The sequence below is a fragment of the Oryza glaberrima genome, chromosome 10 (assembly GCF_000147395.1).
Source record: "Oryza glaberrima chromosome 10, OglaRS2, whole genome shotgun sequence".
In the NCBI taxonomy this organism is placed as follows: Eukaryota; Viridiplantae; Streptophyta; class Magnoliopsida; order Poales; family Poaceae; genus Oryza; species Oryza glaberrima.
This window is the reverse complement of record NC_068335.1, coordinates 3481338-3495976: the sequence shown is the minus strand read 5'-3', so window position 1 is coordinate 3495976 and position 14639 is coordinate 3481338. Positions and strand designations below refer to the sequence as shown.

The following is a 14639-nucleotide window of genomic DNA, read 5'->3' as shown; positions in this document are numbered from 1 at the left end:
AGATTAACTGGCCAACTGTTCCACCTGATCTAAGAGCAAGTCTAACAGTATAGCCAGCTATCACCTCCAATTTATCTATAGCCAATTTAATAGACAATTTATACAATAGTTATTTACTATACTATTAATATATGGTCCCATATGTTATACACACAGTGTGTCTTGGAGTTCGTGCTACAGCTTGCTTTAGATCTGTAGCTCGCTGCGTTTCTCTCTCATTGTAGCTGTTTATTGTACATGCTCTAAAGTAGTCCTGCCGCGCGTGGATAACTCGGTGACTTGGTGACCTCGCAAAATATTAACAAACAAAAAAAAAATTCATGGGATGAGATAACAACCTTACCGCATTGTTTTTGGAAGTGTGTGCGCTGCCGATGCGTTGCTTGATTGCTTCATCTTCACGTGATAAAACCGAAAGCGACTTCTCCGAGTCTCGTCAGGTCAGACTCGCAGCAATGGCGGCCGAGGAGATCTTGGAGCTCTCCAATGGCCGCATCACCGCCAAGATCGCCGCCTGGGGCGCCACCATCACCTCCCTCATCGTCCCCGACGCCCATGGTCCCTTCTTAATTCTGTTCCCTCCATCCCCTTCCCTTCTCCCCCTTCCTTCAGATTAATTTTTTCGTTGGGTTTTTGGTTGGTTTGCTTATATCACTCGTTTCTTGCCAAATTTGATGTCAACAGGGAATCTCGCGGATGTGGTTCTTGGATTCGACACTCTGGAGCCTTACATGGTGAGTCAGATCCCTAATCGTTCATTCGCCCCCATAATTCCTTCGATTCAGTCAGTCAAGGTTGATTGTTCTCACCTAGTATGTCACTACTCACTAGTAGGAGTATGTGGGAACTGGGAAGGGTGGTCAGGTTTGATTTTTGCTGGGGAGTTGGGACTGAATTGGGTGCTACATTGCGGCAGTAATGTTGCCCGTGTTTCTTTATTAGATTGGAACAATTTATATATGCTTATTTAGGAGTGGTGCTTACGAGTAGCTTAATTAGCAGAAATTACTAGTATCATACAGTGGATGTTGACCTTGTCAGGTGCTGCTTCCACAGCCTATATGTAGCAAACATTTTTGGGAAAAGGATTGGTCCCTTTAGGCGATAGGGATGGACGTTCTTGCCTGAATTCATCACATTTGCCCTCATCATGACGGCGAACTAAATTCCTTCCTTGAAATAATATCAAGTCATTTTAGGCCTTTTGTTTGGACAACTTCTTAGGACCAATATCTGAGTCTGTTTCTGCCAATAAACAAGTTGTTGCATCCTATCAATGAACCCTCTGGTTATTTTGCAGCAAATTAGCACTTAATTTTAGATTTCTTTTGACACTCCCAAATAGAGATCCCAACTACTACTGAGGTTAAACAGGTAGCCAGATAATTATATTGTATATATTCTGATCAGATACAGCTATGCAATTTATGAAGGCAGAATTCTAGTGTATCATGCTTTTAAATTCTGACAGATGACATTCAGATATCAACGGGCCAGAGATGTATAATTCGTTTACAAAAATCTGGAGTGCATCTCCAGCTCTATAAATCTGCATGTAGTTTGCTTCAAATTGATTGCCTAAAGTCATCATATTTTCTGTTTGGCAGAAAGGCATATCACCTTATTTTGGATGCATTGTTGGCCGTGTTGCAAATAGGATCAAGGAGGGAAAGTTTACTCTGAATGGAGTTGAGTATTCACTAGCTATCAATAATGGACCCAACAGTCTTCATGGTAAGGTTTCATGAATTTTACATAGATGATTTGGACAGGATATATAGTTGGTTTTGCTAGAGCTCAGACATTAGCCAGTGGTTACTTCATGGCATTATAATTGCTATCTTATTTGACTTACAAAGAATATTATGTTTCTTCAATCGCTCAATTGCAAACTGCAGGTGGGTTGAAGGGGTTTGACAAAGTAGTGTGGGATGTAGTAGAGCGCAAAAGTGGTGAATGCCCATCAATCACCTTCCAATATCACAGCAAGGATGGGGAAGAGGGTACAATCACTAACTAGCATCATCATTGTTTTAATTGAAGAATTCTTATGCTTAAATTATTCAGCCAATTCAATCACTTAACTATTCAATCCTCAGGCTACCCTGGCGATGTGACTGTTCGAGCAACATACTCTCTTCCTGATTCTACCACCTTAAGACTTGACATGGAAGCAGTAGCAGAGAACAAAGCGACGCCCATCAACTTGGCGCAGCACACCTACTGGAACCTGGCAGGGCACAACTCCGGTGACACCTTGGATCATTCAATCCAGATCTGGGGAAAACACATAACTCCAGTTGACGAAAACACAATTCCCACCGGTGAGATAATGCCTGTCAAGGGCACACCTTTCGACTTCACAACAGAGCACAAGATTGGAGCCCGCATCAACGATGTGCCTGGAGGATATGACCATAACTATGTGCTGGACTCTGGCGAAGAGAAGAATGGCCTGAAGCATGCTGCCAAGCTGAAAGATTCATCGAACTCACGGACCCTGGACCTCTGGACTGATGCACCTGGAATGCAGTTCTACACTGCTAACTATGTGGATGGCATAACTGGCAAAGGTGGTGCCGTTTATGGGAAGCATTCCGGAGTATGCTTGGAAACCCAGGGGTTTCCTAATGCCATCAACCAACCCAATTTCCCCTCCGTGGTGGTGCAGCCTGGTGAGAAGTATAAGCACACTATGCTGTTTGAGTTCTCAGCCTAATTAGTGATGCTGCGAACAGCTCAAATGGCTGCAACTGCAGCTCATTGTAGAATCAAATAAGAGAAAATCTAGCAGAAATCTAAGATGTAGAGCAAAGAATAAATATTAGTTACCAGACCTGGATGGTTGTATCTTGTCTTACAACCAGAATAATATAATACGAATAAATATCAGTTACCAGACCTGGATAGTTGTATCTTGTCTTACAACCAGAATAATATAATACGAATGTTCAGAGGTAGATTTATGAGAGTGGTTGCACGTATATGTGAGTAGAATTTGTTCATGTGCTTGCCAAAATATTAGAGTTCCATCTTTTGATGCAATGTCATGTTGGAAGTGATATTCTCTCTTATATCAGAGTAAAAGAAATATTAGAGTGCCAAAATATGTCTTCTGGAATTCTGGACATACAGACATTTTTCAATTCTTTTACTCTCACTATTTGTCTAGAAACAAAATGAAACTGCCTGATTTTCAAATATAAACGACCAGATGGATTTGAAATAATAATAAAGGATCAGATTACTGCATCTCAAATTGTCTGTTTTGGCCTTGGGCGTGTATATATATGTTTTTCAACCATAATTTCTGTTCAAACTTGAAAATGATACACAGCGAGTCAAACAATCAAAATTTTGAAGTTACAATCAAATGATAGAATGCTGCAAAGTTGGAGGTCTCCTCACTTTTGTCGCCTGTTCAAACGAATAGGCTATCTCAATAAGCCTTGGCTCCGATCCTTTCAAACCTCCAAAGCAGATGGCAAAAGGAACACCATTCGATGCATACCCAGCTGGAACTGTGATTGCAGGATAGCCGCCGATTGCAAGCAGGCTATGAGCAGATGCACCTGGTGAAACAATTGCATCCAGTTGATTAACTCGCATTATTTTCTCCAGGCCACTTTCGCAAAGTTCGTTCAGTTTCGCAATGGCCTTCTTCTCAGTTGGACCAATGCCATCTGTTGCTTCAGATTGCAGAAGGTAACTCTGACCAAATTCAGCCATCCTTTCCTGAATATTGCAACAGATTACCATTCGTGTTTCGACAAAATTAGCAAGCAAATGAGATACGCGTGAATTGATGCGATCTTTACCTCTACCGGATGCTTGTTGTTGAAATCAATTATGTCCGATAATGATCTTACAGGTGAACTGGCCAGTTCAGACAAGTATGAGTTGAGGGACAACTTGAATTCGGCTAGCATAAGAGCACGTTCACCGCTTTGTACTGCATCGTTGATGATGTTCATGTTTGGTATCTCGAGATTGTCCACCAATATGGCACCCATCTTACTTTCAGTTTCATAGCATCCAGGAATCAGGAGAAAGGAAAGAAACTAATATATTCAGGAAAAGAACAACAAAGTCGCAGAGAACAGGACAGGTATCTACTATGGTAAATGATTCGTTCTGTCAATAATACCTTGATCTCATTCATTTTGAGACTAGAATATGCATAAGATTGTACTGTTGACGTTGTCATTGTCATCTAAAAGAAAAAACGCTTTAAGATGGTATTATCAACAGTATATCAAGATCCTGATACATAATTACTGAAAATTAATGTATATGTCCCAGGAAAGGGTAGTATAGAAAGTACAGACATAAATAGTTAAATTTGACTATATGAGGGATGGCTTTTTAGTTAGCCTTTTTGACAATCCTGCCATCTGGAAACCATATGCACTAAGAGTTGGAACGTTATGTGGATTCTGTGCATATGCCTTTTACTTTACCCAAGATCTGATAGTTTATTTAAAAAATATTCACTTCAGTACATAGAAAATACACATTTTCACCTTTTATTAACATTTGTTCAAGATAATGCTAATACCTAGGAGCACAACATATATTCTCAACAAGAAGAGAAGAACACAAATTTCCAACCTAAGGAGGAATCAAACCTACCAGCTAGCTAGAATAAAGGACAGTAGTTCCTGAGGTCGAAAATAACAATGAACACTATGTACTGATAAAGGATACTAATGAAAGATATGTTGGTAAACTACCTTATAGTGTTGAAATGCTCATCGAAGACCTTTTGTTGGACAGAGCCCGAGGGAAACCGAAAGAAATCTTTCCTAAGGATTCCCAACCTCTTGCCTCTTAACCCATCTATATTCAAGAATTGCCTATAACCATCTTCTGGGATATATTGCAACGCCATACGAGTTGCCTCTGCGTCTCGCGGGTCATATCCAACAATTGCTTCCAAAACATGCACAGCATCTGAAACTGTCCTACAAATTGGCCTATATTGACTAGATTACATCAATAAACTGTGCAATATTAAATCCGTACGAGTGAAAGGAAGATCATAGAAATGACTAGAGAAAATATAAATGAGGATTAGAATAATGAGCAAGAAGTCATATATTTCTGTGAGTTTGCTCAGTTAAGAAGGTGCCACTGTAATACACTCTATTTAGTTGCATGAAACTTTTCTCTTCCCAAAATCTTCTGAGCTTTATCTTTGCCAGAAAAAAAATACTACTGTGTTTAGTAGCTATCTGAGTATTTAAGCACAAAAGTGTTGTCTATTTAACAAAACAAAGGTCATCTTTTACTTGAACAGTGAGGCGTACCATCTGCAAATTGACACGCCAACATTAATCTGATGGAAAAAAGAAACAAACTAAAATATGAATTCAACAGCAATACAAGACACTGCAATATGTGACAATATTGGGTTAGATACAGACAGTAACATCACCCTTTTTTCAGCAATGCTTCAGAAGTTAGAACTGAACAGAACAGAATATTCAGTCAGTATCAACTATCAAGAGCTCACCCAACGGTGTCCATCCTAGGCGAAATGATGATGACGCCGGCGCGGCTGGTTAGCCCCACCGTCGGCTTAATCCCGACGACCGAATTGTAGCTGGACGGGCACATGATTGACCCGTCCGTCTCCGTCCCAATCGTCACCGCCACCATGTTCGCCGCCGCTGCAATCGCCGAGCCACTGCTCGACGCGCACGGCGTCGCCGATGGCACATAGGGATTCTGCAGCAGCAACCCCAATTGCAACACATTGCATTCAGAATTTCAGATTCAGTCAAATTGTTCAGTGTGAGCTCCAATTCGCCATTGCTAATTGCTTGCTGCGGCAAGAAACCATGGGAGGAAGCGACCTTGCCCTGGCCGGCGCGGGGGCTCCAGCCGGCGGGGATGCCGGGGGCGCGGAAGTTGCACCACTCGCTGAGGCTGGCCGTGCCAAGAACCACCGCGCCGGCGCGCCGGAGCCGCTCGACCACCCCGGCGTCGCCCGCGGGGCGCGACCCGACCAGGGCGAGCGAGCCGCACGTCGCGTTCAGCGCGCCGCCGCCGCCGGCCGCGGCGATGTTGTCCTTCACGAGGACGGGGATGCCGTTCAGCGGCGGCGGCGGGAGCGCGCCTCCTCCCGCGGACGCGAAGAGGCGGCGGGCGTCGTCGGCGCGGTCGGCCGCGGCGAGCGCGCCGTCCGGGTCGAGCTCGACGACGGCGTGGAGGGACGGGTCGAGCGCCGCGGCGCGGCGCAGGTAGAGCTCGACGAGGCCGCGCGAGGTGAGCTCCCCGTCGGCGAAGGCGCGGCGGATGGAGTCGACTGTGGCCTCCTCGAGATCGAACGCGGCGCCGGCGACGGCGACGGCGAGGAGGAGGAGGAGGAGGCAGCGCGCGGGCGCGGCGGAGGGCAGCATTGCATCTGAGCTTTGTTGCGTGAGTAAAGGTGGCGTCTTGGCACAACTTAAGTTTTTTTTTCGAAGTGAAGTGGAAGCAGCAGCTTGCCTGCCGTTGAGCCACTGACATGTGAGCATCGAAAGTAAGTCTGATGGAGAAATAGAGTTCCAAATAAATACTGTGGTAACATTCGAAGTGACGTTTTTCCTAAAAAAAATTTAAATAGTGCCGTAGTAAATAATTTTTGATGGATCCGAGGTTCCCTCAGCCAATTTTTTAAAAAGATAATCTAAATCGTGTCAACAACACAACACGCGACAGCAAGTAAAATATGGCTGGCTCAGCTTGCGGGTTGCGACACACGAAACCTAGGTGGAGAAGGTAGCTCAGCAGGGTAACATGCAAGCTTTCATGTTAAGTCTTTAATTAATATACTCTTACATCATCTTAATTAAAATACTCGATTCTTTAATAAATCATATAATTATATTTTTTTAAGAGCAGCTACACTAGCATACTGTAATCCAACTATAAACACACATCGAAAAGATAAAAGAAGAGCTATAACACACGTCGAGGAAATAAAAGAAGAGAAAAGAATAGCGAGCTACAGATTTATAACCAGCCGTAGCACGAACTCCAAGACACAATATGTGTATGATTTGTAGAACCATATATTAATAGTGTAGTATGAATTGACTATTAAATTGACTATAGATGATTTGAAGCTAGTAGTTGGCTATACTACTAAACTTGCTCTAAGTTTATAATAATTAGTAGTCCATTAACCATACCTTAATCCATCCTCTCATTTTGTATGCCAAAAAAAAACTAAGAGCACCTTTGAATAGTACGAATAGAAAAAAATAGGATTCTAATAAAAAAGAACCACACAGCAGAGGATTGCAAAACGTAAAAATAACCATTTGATCAGTCCGTACAAATTGGATGAAAGAGATAAGACTGAAGAAAATTTTTCAAGAGGTTAAAACTCTTGCTAAATTAAACAAGGGTTTATTTACTATAACCGTTGCAATTTTCACTTACTAACCCACTTATCCACATGTCGTATGCTCGATTTTGATCCAAACTTCGCCACATTTTATAGCGAACTATTTCATACACCATACTTTATTGGCTTACCGCACTTTGACAGATTTAGTTGTGACAAAGTTAGTAACCAACTAAAAAAGGCCCTAAACATCAGAACTCACAACAGCTATCAGGTAATATTCCTGTCAAGATCCTTGGCGAAAGAGTAGATAATAATTCATCAGAGGTTTAATCATCTAATATATTGAGCAGGACTAAAGATCTGCCATATCCACAAATGAGCTACCATCTGTGAGTGAAAAAGATAACAAAACAACCGGTCAGTTAAATATACCCAAAAGTTCAAAACTACAATACACTCCTTCAATATCATGAACTGAAACAAAGTCATCTGCTAAACCAACGTCAGGCCAAATCCCTCAGAACAACATAAATCATTTAAATAAGTTGCAACGAAGATCATTCATGCTTCGACTAAATTGCTTGCCATTCTATAACAAGAAAATAAAAAAGACTAAATAAAATTGTACTAGTGATTAAATGTGCACATAAACACTCTTAGCAACAAAAGGATGTTGCTATAAAACTAGCGTTACTATTCCACTACAAGGTAATGAAGAATCAAGCAAATAAACAGCATAGATTTACCACCCAACACCATTTTGAAAACTAGGAATATTATTCAAGGTATCTAGGAAACTCCTTAAGTGAAATTTAAGATAAATTGCGATTTAGAACTGCCAGATATATAAATTTCATACGATTTCCTAGTTCTCAGTTATAGATTATCATTAATGACATGATAAACAAGAAGGAAAGAACTCCATGCTCTTATCTGTTTCTATTTCCTCTTTATCATTAAAATGATCAGTACACAACATAGGCATAATTGCTTTCAAGATAATAAAACATTGGAGTTACTAAGTTTAAAACAAGGAAGGTTTCAACTCTTCTGTAAAGCACCAACCAAATAAAGCGCAAAATTAAACAATACTACGGAAGCAGGGGATCTTTTGCACAAATTCTGTCAATACTTCATAAATGGAGTTTGCTCGGAAACATAAGCTGATTATCTGTGCCGATTAATGATACCTAGAAAAGGTTACTAATGGATGGTCTTTGACTGAAAAAATAGAAATATATTCACATTATGTCAAAACTAAAAGGATGATAACAAAAAAGACCTAAGGTTTTCTCAGAAACTGCCAATTCTTACATGAACATGAATATGTTTCTTTGATATTAGTCACTAGATTGTTCCTTATCTGGTCTAAAAGAAAGAAATAGCTACTTATTTCCAATCGGTCTCCAATGAAAAGTAGTTAGGTAGCATGTATTTCATCCAAGTAAGATAGATATCGTATATTGTTATGCCCATATGAAGTGTTCATTTTTTTTTTGAAACAGAATGTTCATATGAAGTCAATGGAGAGCTAATACCAAAGGTATTTAAGCATGGAAAAGTTAATTGTAAGCCTTCAAATGTTCTGAATTAAGGCAATTAGCAGTTGTCACTTGCATTCATCATGAATTATGCAATTCAATGTGCTTTCGCTCATGTTTGAATGTTACAGGAGTACAGGACAGTGCCACAGTTAAAACAAAACACTTGTTCGTAAGTAATTGTAGGAGTGTACGATATTCTTGTAAAAACAAATATGCCAACATTTCTTTTCATTACTATGTGAATTAGTATTCATTGAATGGATAAACTAAATATTTCACCAGAGCAAGATAGAGAACCACAATGTCCAATTATCATGGCAAAGTTTCATTGGTGAATATATAACATTGAAAGCTGTTTTGCAAACTGAATATATTGGCGCCTCAGCCCTCAAGGATGAATCATATGTAAAAATAAAAATAATAGACCCTAGTACCGAAAATAACATGGTAACTCGAAAGACAATATAAGACCTGCAGTTCAGAAGCTTGAGTAGGGGTAGTAGTTGTCGACGGAGATTTCTCCGTAGACCTTCCTAACCTGCAAAAACTTGAGGTGGACCATGAACAGGCCAACACGCGTCCAAAGAAGTATGGAGCTATTCTCCTCGGCAACACCCACAATCAGTTTACGCCCCTCCGCTTCTAGGGGAAGAAAGTTCAGCTGGAGGGTTCTCCTCAGCAACCATGTGGCATCACTGCCATCTCCAATCTCCCTCTCCCACAATTGCATTGTGGATCCAACTATAACCGCGAGGCCAAGCCGGCCATCACCCGTCGGTATGATCTGACACCGGCACCGGTGAGGGAAATCCTCATCATCCTTCGCATCCAGCGGTAGCTCACTGAATCCCAGCTTCTGACTCTCCAAATCAAACATGAGCACATTATAGCCATCAAGAAACCAGTGAACCGCATTTCCAGCAAGAACGCTCGGCCGCAACACCCAGACCTCCCATGGGAGAGACAACCTCGAGACATAATCACTCCAAACACCGGCATCTGACGAGTAAACGGAGGCGAACACGCTGGTGAAGGTGTTCCTCTCGGCGAATACGGCGACCACGCGGAACGAGCGGCGATCGGCGGCGGCAGGAACCACCGTGGCGGAGAGGAACTTGCCGTCGACGAGCGGGAAGGGCAGGAGGCGGCGGTCGCCGGAGATGGGATCAACCACCATGAATTCCTTGCATTTGCATCCCCCGCGGAATGTGATCCTGAAGAGGGCAAGGCCCTTGCAGCAGTTGACGATCTCCCACCGCAGCCCGATCTCCCTCTCGGGGAGGAACCGGTGGGCGGGGAGGTGGTGCTGGGCGGTGGTGGATCGGAAGCCGGCGTTGAAGGAGAAGACCGGATCGAAGTCGTAGGGGAAGAAGAAGCCGAGGAAGGGGGGCTCGTGGCGGGCGACGAAGCGGCGGCGGAAGCCCGGCTCGAAGGCGAGGCGGCGCCAGCGCTTGCAGACGGCGGAGGCGGTGGGGAGCGTGGAGGCGTCCGGCGGGAGGCGGAGGAGGATCTCCTGGAGGAGGTCGTCGTCGTCGAGCGGCGACGGCGACGGCGCGGTGGAGGGGAGGCGGCGGCGGCGGTGGTGGTGGTGGTGGTGGAGCGTCTCCTCCTCGCTCATTTTTTTTATTTTTTATTTTTTTGCGGTTGGGGCTGAAACAGAGGCTTTTTGCACAGTGACTGGCACCACCGCGCTTCACACAGTTCTCTTCCCTTGGCAACCTTATTAATATTGATTTATTCTTCATTGAAAAAAGCATTTAAGGTTTACTATTACTACATCTATTTTTAAATATATAATGTTATTAACTTTTATAAAACCATTTGCCTTATTCAGTAATTTAGCAGACGCATGAAAAAAAATACAAGCCGTGTTTAAAGTATTTTTACTAATAGAATTAGTTACTTTTACTAATAAAACAAATTACAGTAAAATAAATGTAACATGTGTTTTTAAATAAGATGAATGATCAAATATTATATTGAAAAGTTAATATTATTGTATGTTTAAAAATGAAAGTTACTTTTTAAAAAATTTGAAAGAGGTACATCTTGAGACTAGTTTTCTTTCTCTATTTTCTGTGGTTCTCTTATTTGCTTGGGAGAAAATGTTGGCGATGTCATATTAGAATGCAAAGTGGGCATTGGAGGTGGAGGTAGGTAGTGATAGCTCGATATATAGGATAGGGTGATACGGGGACAAGTGAATGAGTCGATGGTGAAGCATAATGGTGAGGTAGCCGTAGTGCCATTGCATGCACAAGTGAATGAGTCGGTGGTGAGCACTATTGGTAATGAGAGCAAAAATTGTTGTAGACAATTACTTACTTGTTGTATATGATGTGGGGAGGAGGAGAGGGGATTTATATTATTCAAATCATGTATGAAATTATTTTATTTGGTATATTTGAAAAAAAATGCTAGACCATTCAAATCCTATAAAATTCTTTTAAGATGGCCAATTCCTCGTAGAAAAATTTCCTCTATTCTATCTCTCTAATATAATTATGTTCTAGCCTATTCTTATTTTATTCTTGTACTTTTTAAAATAATGCATTATGCTATGTTTTGTGTTGTGTCGTTTCTATAGTTTTGAAGAAGGCCTAATATGTATGCATATCTCTAAAATTATAAGAAACAAATATAAAAGAATAGTAAATCATATTTTTATTCAATCCCATTGTAACACTAACACATGAACATGTAACTTGTATATTTAAAGCATAGTAATCCATCTACTCCCTTCCCACCATCACTACACCCTCCTTCCACACATGAAACCACCCCTCCCTCTCTCGAAAAAAGTAAAGTATACTTTCTTTACTCCCAATTATATAGTAGTACTATAAACCCATAAATTAATATCTACGATGTACATATACATTACTAGTAAATACATATTTAATAATTAGTAGCATGCAATATATGGCCAAGGATTAATAGATCTACCACTACCTATATGGCTATGTTCAGATGTATGGATTGGAAATCCATACCCCAGCACGAAAACAATTTAAATGTTTAGGAAGTGTGTGCATATGAAAAAAGAGGGGTAAAACGTTCAGAACATGGACGAAAGATACCAGTTTAAGAGCAAGTATTATAAACTCCTACATATTGGGCAACATATCCTATGCACACAGGCCCTCACGTGTACACACGTGCACACCAACTAAAAAATGTCACCAAAAAATCTAGAAAAAATCATATACATACTTTCAATTGTATTACACCTAGGGTTAAAATCTTAACGTCAAATTCATTATATTTTAGCCGTAACAAAAAAAACAAAAAATCTGACAGTTTTAAGGTTGCAATTTTGTCAGAATTTTATCTTTTTTGTTATTCTCTATGTAGAATGAATTTGAAGATGCGACTTTGCACGTAGATGTAATACTATTGAAAGTATATGTATGAATTTTCCTAGAATTTTTTGTGATAATTTTTAGTTGGTGTACACGGTGTGTACATGTGAGGGCCTGTGTGCATAGGATACGCTCCCTACATATTGCCCCTAAATTTACCACATAAGATTAGATAATGAGGTGGAGGAGAGAAGTTAGAAAAGAGTGAGTCATCCATTTTATAAGAGGCAACCTCTACCTAACTCTCAATAATAGTGTAAGGCTGTGTTTTATAATTGAGGTTTGTTTATTAGATGTGATATTTTGCGTTTGTTATCTCTTCATTAACGAGTAGATAACCCGATTTAAATTAAAGGCGATATTCATCCCATTATAAAACTTGCTCAAATATCACCATATAAGTTAGAATAAATCCACCCTGGGTGGTGAAAAGAAAAGGAAGGAACACGCGTGCATCCATTTTTTAAAAAGGAATACTTGATCAAAGTAACATGTCACGTTCGATTGTCAGCACGTGTACCATCCCCTCCCCCGTGCACCCTATGATCGATACAACAAACCATCGTATACAAACTACAGCCGTACACGTTACTTTATTACCCACCAAATGCACAACACAGCCGAAACGGCTTTTGTATCCACGCGTAAAAAGCGCCCATCTTGGGCCGTCCGTTCCCGGATCGACCGTGCACGCGTCGTGCCATCCACGAAACGGACCTTTTATCACCCAACCCTTTTTCGAACTGAAAAAATCGTAAAAACGACCCAAAATATCACCTCAGATTTAAGATTCTCTCTGTATACAAATATCCCCATTCTAATTTATCTCGATTTAATATTCCTCACAAATTAGTAATTGTTTTTGTTCGTGTGTTTTTTACCTCTTTCCACATATATCATATAACTTGGTACGACTTAACACATATGAAATACAACTTTTTTTTCCTCAACGACAGTGTCATACCAAGCTTATGTTTTTTCATCTTAACTCCGAAAAAAAACAAGTCACTACTAAACCCATGAGACAAAGAACAGCTCATCTTTTACTCGCTACTACCACCGTCCAGTGGCATGCTAGACACCACGGGCACGGATGGCACAATCGCTTCGCCATGCATTGCAGACATGAATGACGATCACGTCTCCACAGTCATGTTACCTCAAACCAAAATGAATAAAGATGAAGTACTTACAGCAAATCATATTATACGAAGGGAATACCAAACTCACAATGAAATTTGGTTTAGTTCCCTTCAAACTTTCAACTTTTCCATTACATTAAACGTTTGGACACATGCATGAAGCATTAAATATAGAGAAAAAAAATAATTACACAGTTTACATGTAAATTGCGAGACGAATCTTTTCAGCTTAATTACACCATAATTTGACAATATAGTGCTACAGTAAACATTTATTAATGATGGATTAATTAGACTTAATAGATTCGTCTCGCTATTTATAGACGGAATCTGTAATTTGTTTTATTATTAGTCTACGTTTAATACTTAATGTGTGTACGTATACGTCAAATTTTTTTTACCAAAACAACTACGATTTTTGTAATTTTCACTTTTCAACCCAGACCGACTCACACCACACCGCCCCAACCGGGTCTGACTCGAACGAACCCACTCAACTGCTTCCATAAATACGCGGGCACGCGCACCGAGCCACCCCAACACATCGATTATTGCGCCGTAACGCCAAGCCCTAGCTATAGCCCAAAGCAACACGACAGCATCAACAACTAGCTCGCTCGCGGCGGCAGCAGCAGCATCGATGGCGGCGGCGGAGGAGATGGCCGTGGTGGTTCTGCGGTGCTTCGACGGCACCACGGTGGCCGCGCCGGCGGGGGTTGTGGCGGGGAGGTCGGGGCTCGTCGCCGAGGCGGTTGGCGCCGGCGGCGGCGGAGGCGGGAGGCGCGTGGTGGTGGACGTGCCGGGGAACGTCTCCGGCGTCGACGTCGCGGCGGTGGTCGCGTACATGGAGGCCCGCGCGGCGGCGGCTGACGGCGACGCGTTCGACGGCGAGTTCATCGGCGGGCTCACCCACGACGCGCGGATTGACCTCATCCACGCCGCGCACCACCTCGCCGACAAGGCCCTCTTCAACCTCCTCGCCTAGAAGAAATTAGCTTCATCAAATCTCGGTTCATGTTCCATTATTAGTAAATTCAGTCGTTTTTTATAGTCGGATTCAATCGTTTTTGTACCAAATTCAGTAATTATTATTATACTGGATCGATCGACGATCGGTCCCCTGTTTTTTTTTAATCTATTTTTCTTGCTTCTCGCGATTAACCCATCTGAATTTTGTTTGATTGATTAGAGCGTATGATTCCTAGTTGGGTATGGATGCGAAACAAAACAATTAATTTCCAAGAAAGAACGT

General features: G+C 41.6%; 4 protein-coding genes across 4 annotated transcripts; 2 read left to right on the top strand and 2 right to left on the bottom strand.

Annotated features, from left to right (window-relative positions):
* The first annotated feature begins 335 nt into the window (after nucleotides 1-335).
* Nucleotides 336-2960, top strand: LOC127786252 (uncharacterized). Its single transcript, XM_052313588.1, has 5 exons — nucleotides 336-558; nucleotides 685-734; nucleotides 1608-1734; nucleotides 1899-2003; nucleotides 2100-2960. Exons 1-5 carry the CDS (start codon nucleotides 375-377, stop codon nucleotides 2717-2719), a joined length of 1086 nt encoding a protein of 361 aa, XP_052169548.1. The 5' UTR covers nucleotides 336-374; the 3' UTR covers nucleotides 2720-2960.
* Nucleotides 2961-2992: 32 nt separating this feature from the next.
* LOC127786249 (probable amidase At4g34880) lies at nucleotides 2993-9473 on the bottom strand. The gene is made up of 6 exons (XM_052313585.1): nucleotides 9355-9473; nucleotides 5859-6506; nucleotides 5516-5730; nucleotides 4734-4976; nucleotides 3819-4017; nucleotides 2993-3735 (listed from the first exon to the last, which is right to left on the bottom strand). The coding sequence occupies exons 2-6, from the start codon at nucleotides 6402-6404 to the stop codon at nucleotides 3370-3372; spliced, it is 1569 nt and encodes a 522-aa protein (XP_052169545.1). The 5' UTR covers nucleotides 6405-6506; nucleotides 9355-9473; the 3' UTR covers nucleotides 2993-3369.
* LOC127786250 (uncharacterized) lies at nucleotides 6519-10568 on the bottom strand. The gene is made up of 2 exons (XM_052313586.1): nucleotides 9422-10568; nucleotides 6519-7726 (listed from the first exon to the last, which is right to left on the bottom strand). The coding sequence occupies exons 1-2, from the start codon at nucleotides 10499-10501 to the stop codon at nucleotides 7670-7672; spliced, it is 1137 nt and encodes a 378-aa protein (XP_052169546.1). The 5' UTR covers nucleotides 10502-10568; the 3' UTR covers nucleotides 6519-7669.
* A 3389-nt stretch (nucleotides 10569-13957) lies between these two features.
* On the top strand, nucleotides 13958-14501 carry LOC127786253 (uncharacterized). Its single transcript, XM_052313589.1, has one exon. The coding sequence runs from the start codon at nucleotides 14028-14030 to the stop codon at nucleotides 14370-14372; it is 345 nt and encodes a 114-aa protein (XP_052169549.1). The 5' UTR covers nucleotides 13958-14027; the 3' UTR covers nucleotides 14373-14501.
* Nucleotides 14502-14639: the final 138 nt, after the last annotated feature.